We start from the raw sequence: 15,462 nt of genomic DNA on the forward strand, positions 1-15,462 counted from the left end.
TGTCACAAATTCCCTTGCCCACTTCTGGTCTTTTTAAAAGGACAAGACTTCTTCCTTTATTGAGCTCTGATTACAAGGATAAAGCAAATGGTAGAGGCTCAGTTCCTAACACAGGGCTGGTGATTCTACATAGACCTTGGGGGCTAGGGCTGTACATGTGTGTGGAAGTAAGATTTGGATTTCTTTACATAATGGTGCCTTAGGCTGAATTTTGACTGGGGTAGGTCCTTAATGATCTCAAAGAATTCAGTGTCACATATGGCAGCAAAACAGCAATGGTACAACTTACCCTCTCATCTCCCAAATCCCGCATTTAATTAAGACATCAACAACAGCAATGAAGAAGCAGTTATCAATTATTTAATTCTGATAGAGGAATGGAAATAAATCTCAAAACCAAATATTGTGCAGTCACTTGAGGAAAATACAGAATAAAGACCAAACAGTTTTGTCTGACGAAAATGAGATGTGTCCACCTCCCCGTTTGTTGACCCCAGCGTGTGCTGTACGCTTCTGCAGTCCACTCTTAGCACAGGTCCGTGGAGAGAGGTACTATGAAAAATGACACGCTCTAGAGACTACTCAGAAGTGTTTACTGACTACGTTAGCATTTGTGTTTGTTTACTCCCATCTTTCTGTGCTTTGAAATAATTCCAATCTATACGATCCTAGAAAAGGCAAGCGATTTCCAGGCTGAAGTCTCCAACACCAACCAGCTAGGGTTCGATCCATTCTCTGTCACGTCTGCAATTAGAGACCAGTCCAAGATGGCACAAAACCCCCAGAACCAAGAGGTACTGCTTCCCGAAAGGAATGTCTATCTCCCTTGGTGGCACTGAATGAGCTTTCACTCTGGTAAAGGTGAAGAGACCTGAGACATCATGCCACAGGGACGTGACGTCTGAAATGAAAGATGGAGCAGATCCCACTGGAACATGCATACTAAATGCAGCAGAAGTGAAGAGAAAGTGTCACATATGAAGCACATTACAATAAGAGGGAAATATGGGACCAGGGTTATCAAAGCCAAAAGAGGGAAATCAACAAGGATTCAGTACAAGGGCAAATTTCAAATACAGGGGGCAAAAGGCTTTCTACTGAAGCCTCAGAAGTGCCTAAGTTCTAATCAAACTTCAGCTAACCCCTTATCAGATGTCCTATTTGGGGCAATACATCTGTTAAAGCTCTAAATTTAGGAGGGAAATAATGCAAAAAACGAAACAAAACAAAACCAAAAAAAAAAAAAAACCACCCCACTAAAATACAGCTTCTAAAATTCTAGGACTAGCCAGCTGGCATAAAAACACAGGCCAAGTGCACTCTACAATACCACCGATAACCAAGGAAGAAGGGAGAGGAAAGTGGCTGGGAAGCAGAAGAAACAGTTCTCTCTCATCCCCTAAGGGGTCGAGTATCTTCTCAGATGGTAGCTGTAAATCTTGATGCAGTGATCCCAACAGTCCAAGACCAACAGCTGCCCTTTAGGAGTGAGGGCGATGCCCACTGGACACGTGAGCCCCTCTCGAATAAGGACACTGTAGCCCCCACCCTTAGGAAAGTGGAGAATTTCCTTTCGACTGCTATCGGCCACGATGAGATCCCCACGAGCATCCACACACATGCCAGCGATGCAGCGGAAATCCTCATTCTCTGAGAAGAAGTGGCTAATCTGGCGACCCAGCTGCCCATCGGGGCCCACAGAGCCAATGGAGAAGCCACCCTCCAGGTGGTGCTCATTCTGCCGATTCTCCAGATTGAGGCCCAAGCCCTGGGTGAAGTAGACGGTGCCCTCAGCATCACAGGTGACAAACTTGGGTCGCACGGCACTGCAGAGGCAGCTGTATTTGACCACCCCTGCTCCTCGGTCAACAGTGAAGCACCAGAGCTTTCCACCTTCCACATCAGTGACCACAAACTGGCCAGACGGAAGGGCTGTGATGCCCCAGGGTTTGCTTAGCTGGCTCCTGTGACAGGCCACGCAGTGACCGTCCAAGGTGTATACCTTGAGGGAGTTGTCGTAGCTGTCAGTCACACCGATGAGCCCATGGCAGTTCATGGCCACTGAGAGGGGAGTGAGATTGGGCAGATCGGCCCCAAGGAAGCTCAGCACAAAGCTGTCAATGCCGCTAGGGCTGCGGCGGATCTCCTTCAAGAAGCCTTTCCGAGTGAAGACTTGGATACGGTAGTTGCCTCGGTCAGCAACCAGCACTTCGCCTTGACTCGTCACGTAGAGACTGACTGGAAGGTTGAACATGCCTGGCGTGCTGCCTTTTGCCCCCATTTTCTTGAGAAAGAGGCACTGCTGGATATTGGCAGCGGTCTCGGAACCCCGCTGCTTAGCAGGCGAGGCCCTAGGGCTGGCGACCACTTCCTCGGGGCTCATGTCCATCTCTCTAAATGTAACGGAGGTGGAAGCGGCAGAGGCTGCCGCCTCCATGGCCCAGGAATCTTCCATGTTGACTGTCCGGGGCTTTTTAACAGCCTGCCCGATTTGGAGGGGGCCGACATGGCCAACCTTGAGAAGCTCCACATCCTGCAGGGTTAGCTCCCGGGGCAGGCTGGCCGTGAGCTCCGGCTCCTCCTCGTCAGCGGTCTCTTCCAGGAGCGCTACATCTGCCTGCTTGATCTTGGCCAGGAAGTAGTCACAGCGAGACACAGCCTGCACCTCTGCAATGTTAAGCAGGTAGCTCTGCTCCTCGACGACCTGACTGTTGGCCTTCTCAACCTCAGCCAAAGAGCCCGTGAAGAACTTCCGGGAGCGAGCCAGCTCCTCCTGGACCCTACGTTCCTCATGGCCGTACTCCTGGAGAACCGCTTTATACCGTGCTTGAAGGTCCTTGGAGACCCCTTCCAAGGCCACCTTCCGGCGTTGCAGCTCCCCCATGAGCTCCCGCAAGCGGGCCAGCTTCTCTCCAAAGTCCTGACGCCGCTCCTCAGCTGCTTCTTTGACAGGAAGCGTGCAGTGGCCAGGGGGCTGGTGGTCCGCCTCCCGGCAGGGCTCACACAACACCACGCCGCAGCTCCGGCAGAACTGCCGGGGCAGTCGCCGGCCACAGGACCGGCACATGAGCAGCCCCACAGCCTCGCTGAGCCCAGCTGTGTCGATGATCTTCAGCACTGTCAGGTTGTCTGTCAACTGGGTGAGGCTGGTTATGCGGGTAATCTTGCTGCAGAACGGACAGCGTACACCATTGATGCTACTGGCCAGGAGCTTCTCCAGGCACTGGCGGCAGATGGTGTGGCCACAGTGCAGAAGCTTGGGCCGCAGCTGCTCCTCTGTGAAGGACTCCATGCAGATGGGGCATTCCAGCACTTCCCGGAGGGCGTCCAGGTTCAGGTGAGAAGCTGCTGCTGCTGCAGTGGCCATCGTGCTTCCCTTGAGGGGCCTGCTAATACAGCCCAGAACCAACCAACTTGGCATTCATGCTCCAGAGGGTCAAATCCTGCTAACGAGAATAAGAAGCGTTTATTCCACTGCCTGCACGAGCTAATTCACTCAAGAAACATCAAGAGAATAGCTACCATCATTCATTCAGCTGCTGACTTATTTAACAAGTATTTAGTCCACTCCATTAGATGATGGTGATACACAAGGAAGTAAAGCAGACAAAGCATTGCATAGTGAGTAAGGAATCAGGGTCTGGAGTCTCTGGTATTTAGCTGTGTGACCTTAAGGAAGTAACCTAAACTTCCCAAAGGTCAGCTTCCCATCACCTGTCCATACAATCGAAGTGATAATGGTGTCTATTTAGTTTTCAGAGGGGTTCAACAGTATGATGAATATGCTGCACCTCATACAGCCCATGGCAAGCAGTGTGCTTGATAAATGTTAGTGATCAGTGACGTCTACGACTCAATTTATATTAGGGAAAAAGCATAGGAAAATTACATACAGGAAAGGATTATACATAAGTTCTCTGGGAGCACAGTGGATAGAGTAAACAGTTCCTATAGGAACTGGGGAGGGCTCCCCAGATGCAGGGACACTTCTGAGATATGTCTGGAAAGAAACATGGCCTTGAGGGATAAAGGCATTTTAAGCAAAGAAAACTATGTGAACTAAAACAGAGCCACTTTCATTATGTTATAGAGAGTTTATGGTGCCATGTTTGGGGTCCTAGGAAGCACACAAGGAAGCAGAAAATTATGATGATTAGCTTTAGGTGATCCGTAAAACAATAGGTGAGGGAATACATGTATTTTTCATTCATCTATCGTCCCATCTACTCACTGATTCACCCACCTAAGACGAGGTACCATGTATTTTACTGTACTAAGTTCCTAGGACACAGATCCTGCCCTTCAGATGCTCTAACTTTAGTAAAGGACATAAGACATGTAGGTAAATAATAACCAAGGCAGAAAACAGTATCATAAATAAGATCCATACTCAATTTGATGGAGGCTAAGAGGCTTTCACTCTAATTTGAAGGGAAACAGAACGGTATTGGATAGGGTCCTGGATACGTGGAGACGGAGGAAAGGGGAGCACCAAACAGGGACAGTCTTACTAAAGGTTAGAGAGCGAGGGAGAGCAAGAACTTCAGTGCGTTAGAAAGAGAACAGGGAACATGTAGCGTCTATAGGTTTGTTTCCATAGAAAATGAAATAATGCTGCCTTCACAGGGTGAATGCAAGGATTAAATGAGATAATGCAGGGAGTGTATAAACTTCCAAGTTTTGGCTCAGCACCAAAAAAAGTCTCGGGTAAATTTTAGTTCTCTTTTCTGTCATTCTTAGGTTAAAATTGTGGGAGAATATAGTGAGACCAGAGTTATCTGGTTTGATTATGAGAATGATGATAAGAAGTCTTCAGAGCCGAAATGAGACCTTCAGATTTCATTTTGATGGGCGCAGTGAAGCAACACATGTTTTCAAGCATGGAAGTGATAACCATCAAAGCTTGAATGGAGTAGGTGAAAAGGCTGAGAAACTAGTTTGGAAAACTGCTGTAAAAGTGCCTGGGGGAGGAAACGGGGAGCCTGAACTAGGGAGCAGGTGGTGGCAATGGAAAGATGCACTTGAGCAAGATTAAGAAGTACAATCACCGAGATGAGTCGATTAAAGAGGGGGAAGTGGGACAGCTAAGAAAGCCGGAGACTCCAGCCTGGTGATTTAAAAAACAGTACTGCCTTATCAAGACAGTTTATATTTGGCCTGGAACACCCCCTACTTCACCAAGTACAAGCCATAAATACTCCCACCTACCTTGATCCACATATGCTCATAAAATAGAACAGAGATCTCAGTGCTCTGCAGATTTATGTCAGTGTCCGTTTATACCCCAAATTAGAATGAACAGATCTAGCAAGGTGAGGCACAGGGGCCAAGTGCAGCCCTTCTCAAATGCAAATTCTACAGCTGTGTCCTTGCAGTCTCCGGATAATGCAGACTGTCAGCCATCAAGGAGAAGAGGAGGGCAAGTTAGCCTGGTTTGAGGATAACGCAGCAAGGTGAGAAAAGCTTTGCGAACGTCATCAGCGTCTTTCTCCATGCATATAGAAGACAGGAAGTCAATGCAGAGATACATATTACGGAGTCTCCCCATACTTACTCTGCACGGTGACCTGACAAATATTCAATAGCAGACACACATAATTTATCCCAAGTCAATCCCACCTCTCTGAAATCTGACTTCTCTTCCACCAGAAGGGAAGAGTAACCATCTAGTACCTTCCATGTGCTGGATACTGCACTAGATGCTTTCTATACTTAATCTCACTGAATCCTCCTAATGACCCCACAAAGCAGGTACTATTTTTATTATTTTATAAGGAAACGAAGGCTCAAAACAAGTGATTCAAGGTCACAAAGCTCAAACATGCTGAAACCCTGCAGTACAGATATCTTTAACTTTGTTTAACCCAGAATTACTTCGAGTTTTAGGGCTTTTTCCCCACTCTCATGTAACACTTGCTGACAAGTGTTCCCTAGACCATTCTTTGGGAGATGCTGCCTTGTAGAATGTAAGTTTCTCCACAAAAACCAACAATACTACTGTTATGAGATTTAGCCTCAGTGGAGTCGTTGGCTACTCTGATTTATTAGCTGGGCGACCCACTTTCACACACCAACCGTGTAACCCATTATGAGTCAAATTCATGTCTCAACAAAATAACATACCATCAAATATCATGAACCTATAGGTGAAACTTACTACTGAATTCTTAGATGCCATAGGTCTGGGTACAGTACTATAGAAATACTGATGAAAACCTTAACTCAAAATCCATGCAAACTTTAGGTTTTAAACCAATAGCTTCAGCTCCTTCTTCCATCATCTGGCACAACAGACTGAGGGCAACATTTGGTGTTTAGATCCAGAGCGTGCTACCTTACAATGCAAGGGACATCTGTTCTTCCCAAAGCTGGCACTGCAGATCAGCTAATTAGATAAGTCTGCCAACTTGTAAAAATACTAGCAAATTCTTTCCCCAGCTTTCTGGAATATCATACCACCTCCTTCAATTAAAAAGCTTCTTGCCTCCTCGTCTAAGCTATCTACTTTTAAAAATGAATTTACTATGCCCACATCCATATTCCAAATTATCTCAGCTATCTGCAGCTTTGCTAGGCTCCCTAAGGCAGAAGAGAATGTCAAAGATTCCTACTCTAAAGCCAGTGTGCTCTGCCAGGAAAACATGAGTTCTCATCACTAAAGCATCAGGTAAATGGCCTCAAACTTGGGAAAGGCCTGAACTATGTCTCCCATGTCTATGACCCATCAACACGGCCTTCAGCAGGATCCCAGCCTGATAAAGAACCATACGACAGGCAGATACAGTCCCTCTCATCAAGAAACATACATCTAGCCATCACTGTTAATACTAACAATGATTCAGATCGCAAGTCAATTCGAACTCAGTTTCCCTCAAAGGACCAGAGGGTGACAAGAATTGTCTTACCATTCCAAGTCCCGCCATGAGCCACGCATTTTCTGTCAGCTATAAACTCTAAAACCAATCAGAACGAACCCTCAACATGTTACAATAATCTTGTCTGCCTTCATGACACCTTAAAGATGCTTCCTGTTGCGTGCTCTGTACCATCAATTCTTGAACCCTCACCTCACTGCTCTGATCTCACGATTAATACCGCACTTCCCCTACCAATACTAGTCCAGCTCTTCTGCTCCAGATAAGAATCTACCCCTCAAGTTGTGTTTACTTCAGCTGCCCTAAGACTCAGGAATATTCTATCGTCACTACCTAACCTGATCTAGCCACTGCTGGCCCCACCATGCTTTCCCCAGTCCATGAGTTAAATAACCAGGAGAGCAGAAAAAAATAAAAACCAAAACCCCGTGAACCCTGAAGTTAGGCAGAACTGGGATTATATCAGCACAGCCATTTACAAGTTGTGGGACAAGAAGAAAGTTATTTAACCTCACTAAACCTATCTTCTTACTTTACTAAAAGCAAGAAACTAGGGATAATGCATTTCAAGTGCCTAGTATGGAAAACAGCAGGTGTGAACTTTAAAATGGTTAATCATAATTTTAATAAAATCAGCAACAGTATTAACAGTAACAACTAGTACTAGTATTAACAAAGCATCCAGTTTACAAACTACATTTTCAAAGGGATGAAGAATCTTTCTTTTCATGGCAGATAAAAGCACATCAAGATTAATAAAAGGACTGGCCAGCTTTGAAAGAATTTGATTGAGAACACTAGGCATCCATGCTAGAAACTGATGTGCAGAGGAATTCACAACGTCTCTTGCCCAGAAAATAAGCTCCTTCTAGCAGGGACTAAATATGGAATGCTAGAATTAGTAGTGATCTCAGAGGGTAGAGTAGATGAGTAAATGGAGATCAGAAGAGAGCTATCAAGAACTCAATAATCATACGGCTAGAACTAGGACTAAAAGGTCACTGGCCATGACCAGTATTATACAGATTAAGAAAGCGGGTTCAGCAATCAAGCTTTTTGGATTTCAGTCCTGGCTCTACTGCTTACTGTGGAGACTGGGACAAGTTAACCAACCTCTCTGGTTCTCAGAAGGGCTTTAAAATAGTATCTCCCTTACAAGGTTACTGTAAAGGTTTAAGTGGGATTATGTGTATAACGCACTTAGAACAGCACCAACGGAGGCATACAGTTAACTGTGTGATATACAATATGTAGCGGCAGCCACTACCCAGCCAAAGAGAAAAACCAGCACTTTTCAACAGGCATACTGTACCCAAGATATCAGATATGTAAATTTCAAATATAAAAATTCTGAGCCTTCACTAGAGAGTTTCACCTGATCTCAGAATCTAAAGATTAGAGATGGCCATCAGCAGAACTGAAGAGCTTTAAGCAATTAATCACATAAACCTTTACTGACCACATACTACCAGCCCAGCTCCATAAAACACTATGCATATAATTTTCAAACAAAACCAAACACAAACAGAGCTCTTTACCTAAAAACTAGAAAACATGTAAAACAGTACCACATTTCCTTTCCTAAGACATCAAAGTCCATGCCACCATGTCGCATTTCTGCTTTGACTGGGGTTTTACAAGACTTATACCATTCCCTTTCTAAACTCTATTTACTCCTCTTGCACGTGAATGGAATGCTAACCAAGTGCATAGCCATCTCCCCAGTGGAGTGGCTGGCAGGAGTGACTTTCACAAAGTCTGAGAGGCCCCCACTTGACACTCACCTAGTTCTGTTGTGTGGAAGAGAGTTGGGAGTTTAATTTTACTCAGGACATTTAAGGTTACCTGCAAACAGCTAAGAAAAACTCACGTGGGAGCTTATAGGGAAACACAGGCATCACCAACAGAGCTGTGTACTGGTCTAGACAAACAAAACCACTCAGAAGGAAGAGTTTGTGGAAAAGGAAACCTGAGTAACAATATGTCAAGGACAGGTTAAATCAGTACTAGTTTGCTGCAAAGACACTTGCCAGTCTCTTCTTCTAAAACTGTAGGAGCTAGAAAGGTTCCCTTGCATCTTCCACAAACACTGAGGTAGTATCAATGCTACCAACGTGACTTAGAGAATCTAGGACAAGGGGAAAAAGAGTCCTTTCTCAGAGGACCTCCAACTCATCTCCACCTGCCCACCTGTCTTACAGTTCTTTCATCAGCATACAACACATGCTCACTTAATCATGAGCTTCTGATGAAAGGATCAGGAAGCAGATCCTGGGAAAGGTACAAGAGGGGATGGGAATTTGGGACAGACTGGTGAGGGCTGCTTAAGCTCACTGAAATTTGGCAAAACAACCTTCGGTTTCGTTCTAGCAATGTCTTCCTCTTATAATTACCGCCTCTTATAAAACAACCATTTAGTGAATGTCAGGTACCTTGTATTCTCATAATAACCTTGTGAAGTATGTTATTCCTCTTTATAAATAAGGAAACCAAGGTTCAGAGAAAAACAACCTAAGGTCTCAAAGCTGGTAGGTAGTGGAAACTGAGGTTCAAATCCAGACGTGTCAACTCGCAGTCATAAAACCACACTGACTCAAAAAATCTGTTACTCTTCCATAGCTGATGAGGCTCCCGTTAGCTCTAGGCAGTTTGGCTGAGAGGTTAGTAAAGGTACCTAGGAATGATTTTCCAATCAAATTATTGGTTATAGCAGAAGGAAGAAAAATAAAGGGAGTGTCACAGAGGCAGCACATCAGTGTGCTCGGACAGTGACCTACTTGAAGGGCTTTGTAAACTTGACTACCAAACTCTCCAGACATAGGTGTATGGGCTTTAAGTGTTGGAAAAGCCTTTCTAATAAAACTAGTATAATACTGCGTAGGAGTCAGACATAACTGAGCTCACATCCCCCCTTTGCCCCTTGCTGTGTAGCCTTGAGTAAAGCATTTAATCTGTTAGTTTTCTCATCTGCATAATATGGAATATCTACATTGTTGGCAGGATCACTCGCAGGATTAATAGAGTTAATGCACATAATAAACAATAAATGGTTATTCTTATTTTTAATAGATTGAGGCTGATAAGAAGTGTCTGTCCTAGGTCACCTGGTAAATTAGCAGCAGAGGAGGGATTTTAGACTTCAAGCCTCTTGAGTCCCAGGGTGATTCAACTGCCATTACATATTTTCCATGGTGGTGTGTTTGGATTTCCCAGCTAAATCTCCTGCCTTCTGATGCCCTAATTTGTTTCTGAACTGGCTTCAGCAGTGCTACGGCTAGTCCTGGAGCAGACAGAGCAAATGCTGTTCTATCCCAGGGAAAAGAAGCCCAAGAGATCATTTAGAAGCAGGAGTTATCTTCCAGAGGATGAGAACCTTCAGCTTCAGTCCCCTTTAGTCTCCAGCACCTCATCCTAACCTCAAGCTCCTTCCCCTATCTACCTACTGGTCCTGGTCTAAGAGCAAATCACGAACAAAGTCCAGGGTTACTCCCTATGTAATAAGATAGTTTTGTCTCGTTTAGAGTTCAAATTGATAGTCAGTGATACTCACTGGGCAGTCCTTTCACTGAGGGGAATGCACTGAAATTTTGACTAAGCGGACCCCAGCAAGGGGGGTGGGGAAAAAAAAGAAAGAGGGAATATACAGGGTTACAGAGATCTAAATATGAGCCTGGCTCTGCCATTCCTAGCTAAACAAGTCACTTCCTAAGACGGAGTTTCCTTATGTATAAAACTGAATAGAGCAGAACTTGCTTAGTAGTGCTGTGATAAAATTAAAATTACTAAAATGTGAGTGCTGTGCACCAGACACTAAGCACCGTGATTTACTTCACTGAATCTTCATAATACTCTATGACGTAGTCTTGTTATTAATACTTTATAGATGAAGGGCCAACAACAGGGAAGTTAAGTTAACTCACTCAAGATCACAAAGCCAAGTAGAGATAGACGCAGGATTGGAATCCTGGAGTAGAGTTCCTCAGCTTTGGCACTACTGACAGTTTGGGCCAGCTAATTCTTTGTTCTGAGGGGCTGTCCAGTGCACTGTAGAATGCTCAACAGCATCCTTGGTGTCTATCTCCTAGAGGCCAGTAATCCCCGATATCCCGACTGTAGTCGAAAATGTCTCCCGACATTGCCAAATGTCTCCTGGGGGACACCACTTCCCTAATTAGGAGTCATCTCTTTAGAACTTGGCACAGGACTAAATACTCAATGTTCCCCTTTTCTTGTCTCTCTCTCCCAGCCCAAACCCTTCCCTCACAGAGCCACTGCCTCTTGAGCTGTTGGTCTATAAGTGACCTTATATAGGATTAATTCAATCTACTTATATAACTGGTAACGGAAACAAGGCCTGAGATCTTGTTCTACTCATCCCCTGAAGGTCTCACAGACTATGTGCTGTCACAGCTTGGAGGGATAGCCAAAAGGATACTTGGGCAGATGACCTTGAATAGTTTCCTGTTTTATGGCTTTTTAACCACTCTTTTTTCTCCTCCCAAGCCTACAACTTTCAGCAGGCCCAGGGTTTAGAGTGAGTGGTCGTTCCATGGCTGCTTTGTGAGAAGTGATCTTTGGTTAGTGAGGGAGGCAGATTCTGCCCCTAACAGGGAAAGTCAGGCTCCTTCAGGAGTTCTCATCTCTGAAGACTTCTGACTTTGCTGCTGAAACCCTGAACTCTCCTAAACTTCATACACTGAAATCCAGCGCATGCCTTATCTCTAGGTCCTTAGGGCTCTAGCACTTCCTTTGCTTCCCATGCAGACTTCAGGAATATCCTTTTAGCAACCCAACACCAATCCACATATCTATTCAGAGTCCCCTTATTCTATAACCAACCCAGTTAGTACATCTCCATCCTACCCCGCAACCCCCCTAAATTGTGTTCCCAACCGTTTTTACAATAGAGAATTCAGCCTTTTGGGCTCTCCGTCGCAGCCCTCACCAGTTCGTTACCCATGCACCCCAAATCCCTGGCACAGCTCCTTTTATGTCTGTTTCCCAACCTCTGCAGCCTTCAGCCCTGCATCCCAGCACGACACCCCAGTCACACAGCTCAGACTTCTGCCCTCCAATCTGAGCCCCTAACTCCTGCATTCCATCAGGCAAGATGCCGTCCTCAAACCTGGGTCCTTTTCCTTTTATCCTCCCCATGTCATGGGTTGCCTTTTCAAACCTGAGCCAGGCCCCCTCTTACTAAGAGGACACTGCCTCCCACTGACTCCCCCATGAACTCACCCCCTCAATTTTCTCCAGATCCCATCTGGAAGATGCTTCCTCCTTAGCAATAAGAAGATCCTCAGGCCCTGATCTCTCATCTCAGGTTTTGCCCCTCAAACGCCTAGTTCCCTCAGCCTCCCGAGATGCGGCACCCCAAGTCTCATCAGGGCCGCCCCAATTCCTTCCTGTTTCCGAAATTCTGCACCCCCCAGATGTCTCCAGGGCCTTCGGACGCCCTCCCACCGTCCGGATGCTGCACCCTCTCTCCTCAGGGCCCCCACATTACCTCAGGCCTCCCGAGATGCTGCACCGCGGATTGTGTGGGAGCCCCTTTCTCCCCTCCCCGCAGAGCTGCATCTCTTTTGAGCTCCTCTGCCCCATCGAATCCCTCCCGAGCCTGCTTCTCGCAGCCCCACCCCCACCCCGGTCCTACCCCTCAGATCCGGTCCCCAAACCCTGCCAGCCGGGCGTGGGCTGCGCCAGCGCTGCCCCCCGCCCCGCCACTCAGTCACCGCCCGAGACTCCGGCCGCGGTCCCTGGTCCCGGACCCTCCTTCCCGCCCCTTACCTGACCGCCCGCGGCTTCGACGACTCCACCGCCGCCAGCCCACCCGCCCGCCGCCCTCTGCGCACGCGCCGCCGCGCGCCCCTTGGCGGGCTCTAATTCGTAGAGTCGTCTGTCCGTCACTGCGCCCCGCCCCAGAGGCATGCTGGGGCTTGTAGTCTCGCGGGCCGGAGGGTTCGCGGCCCATCGGCTGGGTAGGGGCGGGCTCTCAACTGGGAACCTCCGGGCCTTTGGAACGCGGCCTGCAGCTTTATGTCCCCATTATGCAGACTGGGAAACCGAGGCAAAAGCAGGCTGCCCAAGTTCCCTCAGCGAGTCCGGGGCCAAATCTGATCTCCTGTGTCTGACTGCAGATACCCGCGTCGTTAACCCTTCACGTCCAGCAGCAGCCAGGGGAGCCTTGGATCCAGCAGAAGGGTCTCCCGGAAACGCAGCTTGCGCGTGTGAGGAGTAGCCAGGGAAAGAACCCCCGCCCGCCGCTCGCCACATGCCACCCAGCGGGTAGTCGCAGAGCCTGGACTCGCCTAGAAAGGCAGTTCCTCTGGCTCCAAGTTGCTCCCTGGGACGCCCCGCAGCCTAGACAACCCGAGGTGGACGCAGCCCCCCAGCGAGGAGTCTTTTCCCTGCACCGCTGGAGGCCGCAGGAGAGCTAAATAGGGGAACGCGCTGTGCACCTGCTGCCCCTGCTGTCTCTGCAGAGCGAAGCTCCGCTGGAACCCAAACCCAAGCCCTCAGCCCTCGGGGGCGCCCAAGTGCAACCAAGAGCAGGAGGTCAGGCCTATGGCTGCTGAGCACCTGTGGCCCCTTAAGTAGTTCCAGGCCTGGCAGAATACCTGCTCCTGTAGCTGACTGCGTGGCACAGCGTAGGAGCAGGGCGGGGGTGGGGTAGTATGGGCCCTAACTGCAAATCCCATTTAGGTTTGTGACCCTGCACAAGCATAACACAATGAACAGAAACAAGAACAGAACTACCCTCTTTGAGTACTTAGTGTCTGGCTGGGGCTAAGCACCTCCCATGCATAACTCCTTAATTCTCACAACCACCCTATTTAGATAAGAAACTGACACCCCCCAACCCCCCTACCCCCCCACCCCCGCTGCAATAGCAAAGCCACGTGTTCTGGAGGCTAAAGCCCAGCCCCTGGGGACCCAAGACTGGATGAGAATCCACCCTGATTATCTTGTTTAGCTTCTACACCGCCCATTGCTTTATTTCTAAACAGAGATAACGTTTGTTTGCTATGATGATTAGCTAAGATTATGAGTACACAGTGGTTTGCATTTAATTAACGCTAATTTATTTAAAAAATTTTAATTAGCTCTTGAAATTGCCAATTTCTGAAGCCCTAGCCCCCAGCCTTTCTGATAGTGAGGTCAATGGGAGCTCGGGTCGTATACTTACGGCATACTTTGAACAGACCTGGGGGCTCTGGATGCCTGATAGAACTCTGGAGCTATTTAGACCTCAAGGATACATTTGTAGTCCATGGCCAGCCAGAGTTTGACCTGACTGACCAGGAATAAGTTGAATCAGGAGTGGGCTGAAGAGAGAGCCCAGCTGAGGACTGAAGGGCCCTGGGGCAGAATTTTGCTCAAAACTGGCAGCCGGCTACTGGGTGCAAACAAAACCCTTTAGGGCCAAGGGAGGAGGAATGCTGTGCCCAGGATGGAACAGTTGCTGAGTAAGAAAGTCAGACTCAGAAATGTGACTTTAAGCAGATTGCATTTTTTGTCTGATTTATGCTTATTCTAGCTGCAAGATGACTCAGAGGGGTCAGCTGGGTAAGAGGGGACGGTTTTTTGAATACCAGCAATATACCAGGCACTTCATAGATAATCCCCTCAGCAATGATTCAAGTAGATACCAGTAGCTTTTTCTCTTACAAAGAGGCATCTGAAACCCAGCAAGATTAACTAGCTTGTCTACCTTGGCCTCCTAGGAACTGGTAGGGCTGAGGTACCAAGGCCAGTTAGACCCATGGACATGCTCTGAACCACCATCCCAAGACTACTCCCATTGTATGACCCCAGACATTTTTTCACTTTATTGGTTGAAGTATGTTTATAAGGATCAAAAGAGGAGGAGATATGACAGTGCTGAAGAAGTCAAGGAATATGGGGTAAATCCTGGCTGTCAGTCATTATGACCACAAAGTGTGATACTGTGAAGCCAAGACACTCAAACAAGCTCTTCTGGGCAGCCTTGCTAGGGAACAGCAGGAGTTGCCTTCTCTCCTGAGTTTCTGCCATGATGGAAAGAAAGTCCGAGTGGCCTGTTTCACCAGAATGGCAAGAAACCTTTCTGGATAGGGACCTGGGGTACTTCTACCAGTCCCTGTGCTGCAGGCTGGGGAGATGGGAGAATTGCTGTCAAATAGCTTCTTCCCAAACTTAAGACCTCACCCAGACCCTCCTCTCAGACTAGATGGGGGAGTCACCACTCTGTTTGCTGAAAAACACAGTTCCCGGCTCCCAAAATCTCAATTCAGAACTCATCATATTTTTATACCCATGTTTCCCCACTCAGAGAGAAGCCTAGGGGTACTCCTCTGACAGTCTGGGGATATCGAATAAGCAGTCTTTAAAGAACAATCATGACAATGAAAAACCCTTTCTTTCTCTTCTTTAAAAAATCTGTTTGTTTGACTGTCCTTTTTTTAATGTTTAAATTACTTACCAGTTAAATTAATTACCACTCTTGCCACAAAAATCTCAGAGTAAAATAAATACCCTGGGAAAAGGCACTCATTTTAATTCTGTGGCTTTGCATACTCTGGCACAATATTAGCATTCCTCATACACA

At 47.1% G+C, this 15,462-nt stretch overlaps 2 protein-coding genes across 7 annotated transcripts in view; one reads left to right on the forward strand and one right to left on the reverse strand.

Moving 5' to 3' along the window:
- Window positions 1-15,462, forward strand: part of ASTN2 (astrotactin 2) — an 854,980-nt gene that overhangs the window by 640,327 nt on the left and 199,191 nt on the right. The gene's annotated exons all lie outside the window — the stretch shown is intronic.
- On the reverse strand, window positions 339-12,757 carry TRIM32 (tripartite motif containing 32). Of its 4 annotated transcripts, none has more exons than XM_032307621.1 (2): window positions 12,663-12,757; window positions 339-3,443 (listed from the first exon to the last, which is right to left on the reverse strand). In XM_032307621.1, exon 2 carries the CDS (start codon window positions 3,419-3,421, stop codon window positions 1,400-1,402), a length of 2,022 nt encoding a protein of 673 aa, XP_032163512.1. In that variant the 5' UTR covers window positions 3,422-3,443; window positions 12,663-12,757; the 3' UTR covers window positions 339-1,399. The 4 variants fall into 4 exon arrangements, with proteins under 4 accessions (XP_032163512.1, XP_032163513.1, XP_032163514.1 ...); XM_032307622.1 differs by having other exon boundaries at window positions 339-3,446; window positions 12,663-12,751; XM_032307623.1 differs by lacking the exon at window positions 12,663-12,757 and adding an exon at window positions 12,382-12,505.

This window comes from Mustela erminea, chromosome 12 (genome assembly GCF_009829155.1).
Source record: "Mustela erminea isolate mMusErm1 chromosome 12, mMusErm1.Pri, whole genome shotgun sequence".
Taxonomy (NCBI): Eukaryota; Metazoa; Chordata; class Mammalia; order Carnivora; family Mustelidae; genus Mustela; species Mustela erminea.

Coding starts and splice junctions, on each gene's coding strand:
- TRIM32 (XM_032307621.1), bottom strand. CDS start 3,421: ATGCCAAGTTGGTTGGTTCTGGGCTGTATTAGCAGGCCCCTCAAGGGA.